General features: G+C 37.5%; 1 protein-coding gene across 1 annotated transcript in view; it reads left to right on the plus strand.

Annotated features, from left to right (window-relative positions):
• LOC104537493 (succinate--hydroxymethylglutarate CoA-transferase-like) overlaps positions 1-6200 on the plus strand; it is a gene marked incomplete at its 3' end in the record, with an annotated part of 55982 nt that overhangs the window by 28032 nt on the left and 21750 nt on the right. The window contains exon 6 of the mRNA XM_010180394.1: positions 4926-5017. Coding sequence (XP_010178696.1) covers positions 4926-5017 — 92 coding nt within the window. The remainder of the gene's footprint in view (positions 1-4925; positions 5018-6200) is intronic.

Consider the following 6200-nt stretch of genomic DNA (forward strand, 5'->3'; position numbering starts at 1 on the left):
GAAGTAGCTAAGATCTGTTTCCTGTTGAAGAGAGTCTTTATTTTACTAAGTCTCTCTGATCCAACCAGAAAAATATAGAGGAAAGAAATACTTTCCATCCTTACCTTTGTTAGGAATCGTGATGTATTAATGATGGTGTAATTTACTCTGATAACAGCAGCAGTCTCACTCTTTGTTTTAATTGGAATGGGTATATTGGTGTATATATATGCCAATATTTACAGGAAATTTGTTTCAATTCATTTTACCAAATGAATCTTCAATCAATTGCTATTAGTGTCTTGCATGAAGTTATCTCTCTAATGCCACCAGCTAGTGATGAGGATCTTAGTGCTATTATAATGTATGGTTTATCTTCATATGATTCTCTTTCAGTGATGCTAGATAAATATTTTTTTTTAGGCATCTTGAGTCATCTTGTTTTGCTCTGTGTCAAGGATTTTGCCATCAAACAGCTGGAGGCTTTTTTAGAACAACTGTGAGCTGCATTATTCCATATTAGCTGCTTTATTTTACGAAACCTTTTCATATTCCCCCAGATATGAAAAAAATAGATACAGGAACAGAGACATGCCCTTTTTGTGTGACATTAAGCATGTCTCATTTTGAATATTCATACACTGTATGCTACGCTGCAGACTAACGAAGAGAGATGGTGGAGATCTTAATTAAGAATATTCTTTCAAAGATTTCAGCTGCAATTTTATCTTTAGCTATTTGGAAAGTTCTGAAAAACAGGTGATCCTAAATATATCCAGTAATGTCACTTTCGCCTTTTTTGTCTGAGATAAGGATACAGGATTGGAAATTGTGAGGGATACAGGATTTCCGTATTAAAGCTGTGGTGTTCACTTTGTAAATGCCTACCATAAAGGCTGGTGTTTCCCTTAAGCTGATACAGAGTAGCCAGTGCAAGTTGTTCTTTCATGCTTGTCTCATACCCAGTTCATTTTTCTTGCTCACAAAAAAGGTTAAGACCATAAAGGTACACTTTCTTAAGTAGAAGATAGGCTTGGTTGCAGGGTCAGGACAGGAACAAGAAGCTTTAGGTGGAAGTGACTATGCTGAATAAGCAAATAGTCCTTTGGTGGACAGCTAGGGTTTGTGTTTCTGATGGTTTGAAGTGCTTGCTGTGCAAATTAAATAATGCTTTGACAATGACCATTTTTAGGAGGCCTTTGGACATCTGGTTGGGAGTTATTGTGTCTTTTAACCAGTTTGATTATGAAACTGATGTACATTTTTGCAGTAGAGCAAAACAGGTCATACTGCAACCATTTTGAGATTTAGGTACATGAGAATGTGGCAGGTATCAGAATAAATGGTGTCTTCCTAGTGCAAGGTGTAGAATAGGGATTTTGGGAGTGGAATAGGGATTTAGGGGAGATCCAACTTACTTTCATTATTTCCAGATTCTGTTTTACACAAATCTAAAGCTTTACATGAGATTAGGCATCTATGCAGCAACCTGTCCAACTGAAATGATTTCCTAAACCTCTCAGAATTATTAAATTAAGTTTTAAATTCTTTTGTCAAGGACTAAAATTCTCTACTGGTAGCGACTATTTAAATATCGGCTGTAGTTAAGGAGGTTAACTCCACTGGAGGGCAGTTCAGAGCAAGAGTGTAATCGGATGCCTTTTTTCATCTTCAGAGACCATCGATGTGAAGTCGTACTTTTTCTGTATTCAGCAAGGAGTATCTTTTTAGCCTAAAGTATTTTCTGTTGTGTCTAAACTGGATAAGTCACTACCTATGCTATACTAAACAGGAACCTATGGCTAGGGTTAAGCATGTGTGATTGCAAATCTGTGCTTTTGCATGCTGAATTCAAGTGTGAGAGAATGCAGGGTATTTGCACAAACATGAATGTTGTGTGGCATTTTTAGATCTTTAGGAAATTGTTTAATATATTTTTATTTATACACACACATACATATATGTATGTGTATATATTAGAGTTATGGTGAGATCTGTGCGCCAGGCTGAAAAATTTCTGTGATGAAATGTAATTTTGTGCTCTCCTTCAAGCTGCTTTTTTTTTTTTTAGCTATTTCTAAAACATGTGCATGGTTGCTCCATTGACCTGTGTGGTTTACAGTAATAATAATAATAATAATATTCAACCTTTGACTTTTGTCTGGATAATGAGCTCTTTCATTTTTAGAAATAGCTATTTGTCACTTAACTCTTACAGTTAGATGGTTTGAGCTAACTAATTTTCTATTTAGTGACTTTACTTTTCAGCTCAGTCTCTTCTAAGTGGCTGTACTTGCTGAAACTAATGGCATGTTTTACCAGACAGTGTTCACTTCTACAAGTGGTAATGCTTGTATGTTATGTAAACATGACAAGGCCACTGTCTCACCATGGGTGCTGTATCTGCACCTGTCGGGAGGAGTGGACAGGACAGATCATCCAAAACTGACCAAATAGTTATTCCATCCCACATATGTCATATTCAGTATAAAGCTGAGGGATCACAAGGTCTTGATCCTCCCCTTGTCTACCCTCTGATCCTTTTTTTCTCCTGCAATGGCCAAAGTCCAAGAAGAACCCTGCTAGTTCATCTGCCTCCGATCCTGATCCTTGTGTTCCTGAATCCAGTTCCTGAATTCTGCTCCCACCTGCTGCTGCGTCCGGACTGGGACTTTTCCAGTGCCCTGCTCCGCAGAGCCTCTGGTGATGTAATCATCATTGAGGGGGTGTTGCAGGGAGGGTTTTATATTGGTTTCATATGTATATTTGTACATATTTGTAGTTATTTTCCTATTTACGTTATTATCCTGTAGTATTATTGTTATTGTTTAATTAAATCTGTTAGGCCTCTCTCCCTTATTCTCTTTCTCTTCCTGCCTGGGGAGGGGAGAGTGGTTAATAGAGAGCGTCTGTCCATCATTTAGTGGCCAGTCCAGTAGTGAGAGATGGCTACCTCTTCTTCCAGGAATTCTATATTCCCATCATTCTAGGGCCAAACCATTTCCAATGACAACAGATTTTGTCCCCACACTAGCTTTGTAAATTCAGAATTCAGATCCTTTGTAATCTGTTATGGTTTGTGAAAACTAATTAAAAACTACTCAGAACCTCTAATTTTAACCAGAAAGCTATTATATAATAATTTTCATTTTGAAACCAGGCTGTGAAACCAGAGTGTGAAAAGGACTTAAGAAATTGTATTTCTAAAATACCACTAGAAAAATGAATGACTTGTTGCCTGTCACCTTTCCTGAATGTAGAGTTTGAGGGATACGTGCATGTCCTTACCAGAAAAGCATTGCAAAGAATCTTGTAGTTCTTCTGTCTGCATACTCAATGCTAAATTTTCAGATGTTTTCTCTTTATGGAAACATTTGTGTGAGCAGATGCGTTTTCTTTGTTAATAATTGAGGCCAGTGCATAGTTCCTCACTTACTTCAATATGCTTTTCACTATTCTATTAAAGTTGCTTTGAGGTTGTTTGTTTTTTTTTAAATTGAGCAAGATTTTGTTTTTTTAAGTGGCCTCACACATTTAAATAGTTTAAATGCTACTATTCATTCCAATGAGGGAATGGTATATGCCTAGATAGAGCCTTTCAGAGCATTTTTGGGTGGATCCAGCATATCTGCCACACCTAGCAAACACTGTCTGTATATAAAGAAGATTATTCTGGAAGAAGAATTAAAAGGAATTTAGGAGATTCAGGAGGTTTTTATCTTGCAGTATACGTTGATATATTTTTATTTTGATACTGCTCTCACAGTTAAGAGTAATATGGAAACATTGTCTTAAAAGTGAAAAGGGAAAAGGAAGTATGAGAATAGTTTTTGCATTTGCTACCTATTTGAGGAGGAGAGACTCTTACATCTGATTCTTAAGGGCTCTGACAGTTTCTATTAGTTCTAATAATGGCAATCAAACATGTTGCTCCTTCCCTGTTGATGACTTCTCTCTGTGTGGCTTGTCACTGGTTCCATAAAAGAAACCCAGACTTGTCTCTTTGACCACTTAAGGTTGTTACACTGTACAGGTCCAGTGCATTAGCTGCCTCCAATTTCAGCCCTAAATTATTAGGCTATACTGTAATTGACAGGCAGTAATCTCTGGCAGGGGAATAGAATTGATACTTAAATTTGTATCCTGTTCTGTTGATCCTGCAAGACCTCCTCATCTGGAAGATTTTGTGGTTGTTGTTGGAAGAACATGATTGTTGGAAGAACATGATGAGTTAAAGCAGAGGTAAAAAAAGAGATTATCCTTCCAGCTACAGCTGTAAATTCTATAGCTGAACAACATTGTGTTTATGTAATTCCATAAAAGCTCTTTGTACTTTGCATTTCATTGTTGATAACTCTTGGCAAAAAGATTGTGTGTACTTGCTAAAGGGACAGCCTTGCCCTCTGTTGTAAACTGTTTTATTTTAAAGGTAGCTCTGTTTAGATGTAAAATAAAGAGAAATAAGGGGGGAACAAGTCATGTGTCTAAACTAGTGTCATGATTTTAGTATCGTTTGTGGTATTCAAGATATCTTTATGGCAGAGTGGAGGTATAACACAGGCAACAGGGTCTTTCTTGGACAGCAGTTGGAGGCCTGTAGAGATACCGTAGAGCCTCTGAAATGAAATCTGAATCCCACCTCAGCTGACCCAGAAAATTAAACAAGGAATTCTATCCAAAGTGAATGAAACCAGGATGAGGCCAAGAGTCTATCTAGAATTAAGATCAAACACATCATCAACCCACACAGGATAAATCCCAACCATTTGCTCTTAAAAACGTGCAGGAATAAATAGAATACAATAGCATTTGTTGGTTGTACAATCTGGACAACTTGTAGACAAAAGCTGATAAGAAAAACTATTTGGTTCATTTTTGTACTAAAATAGTAATATGTGTTTTTCTTGCCCTTGGTTGAATTACCAGTTGTTCTCTTTCTGTTCTAGGTTATGGCCAGACTGGTCCAATGGTTCAGAGAGGTGGATATGACTCCATTGCAGCTGCTGTTTCTGGTCTCATGCATATCACAGGACATGAAGTATGTGCTCAACTTACAAATTTTATAGGATCTTTGTGCCATATACTAAAACTTGTTGCTGGATGGAGCAAGTCAGCCTGTGCTAGCACATTTGTCATGCATGTTTTCCTGAGTCCAACAAGAGATCTTATCTCTGTAAATTGAAGAAAATGATAGTGTTTTTGACCTTTGGGTATTTCACTACAGGCTTGCAAAGCCAATACCTGAGAAACAGAAAATGGAAGGGAAATGGTATACTAAATCTTCAGTGAATAAATTGCCAATTTATGCTAACCTGTTAATGGCCACTTCTAGTCACTTCAAGAGCTGTGATAGACACATTGTTGACAGCTGGATGATGGAACCAAATGTGTGTGGGAAGGCTCACTTGTGCTTTGATCCTGATTGATATTCCTTCTTTAAAAAAAAAAAAGGAATTGTGAAGCCACCCAGATAACTGTGTCTTTTCAATCATTCTGCCTGCAAATAAGCAGAGAGATTCCATTAGTGGCTCTGGAAGAGCTTTATGTGCTGTTATTTCTACTGATATCCAAGGTCTTTGGTAGTTGCAGTAGTGCAGGAAGCATTACAGAGGTAGTTTAGTATCTGGATTCCAGGGATACATAGAATGTGTGTCTTCACTTCAGAAAAATGCTGGTCAAATAGGTGTTTATTTAAGCTGTCTTGAATCACCTATAGATGCAGGGAATGTGGTCTCCAAATGTCACTTTCCAAGTGAGGTAGTGTTACAGGTCTGTTCTATGAATCATAAACACTAGATAGTCTTCCGTGCTAGTGCTCCTGATACTTTGGAAGCAGCAGTGCACGTCTTTAGAGTATGACTCTTGCATGTCCTAGAAAAGCAAGGAGTTCATCAAGTTTCTATACTTAGTGTCAGATATTAATGTTTCAGTAGGTAGTTACAAGCTAACCATGCGTGATCTGGACATAACTTTAGTGTAGGATTTATATTCTGCCAATAGACCTGTTTTCTGCCAGTAACAATGACAAACATCAGAACTCTGTGCCTGTGCAATTATTGTTACCAAAGCCCTCCTTTGTATGACAGGAAAAAAAATGGTCAAGCATTGTTTGACTGTCTGCATATTGCCACCATGCTAATAATACACAGTCATAGAACGTCTCATCTCAGAACATAAAGCGACGTGAAGTTGAGTGCAGTCCTTACAGGTAGTTCTCTTCC

Source organism: Mesitornis unicolor, unplaced genomic scaffold (assembly GCF_000695765.1).
Source record: "Mesitornis unicolor isolate BGI_N332 unplaced genomic scaffold, ASM69576v1 scaffold6763, whole genome shotgun sequence".
NCBI lineage: Eukaryota > Metazoa > Chordata > Aves > Mesitornithiformes > Mesitornithidae > Mesitornis > Mesitornis unicolor.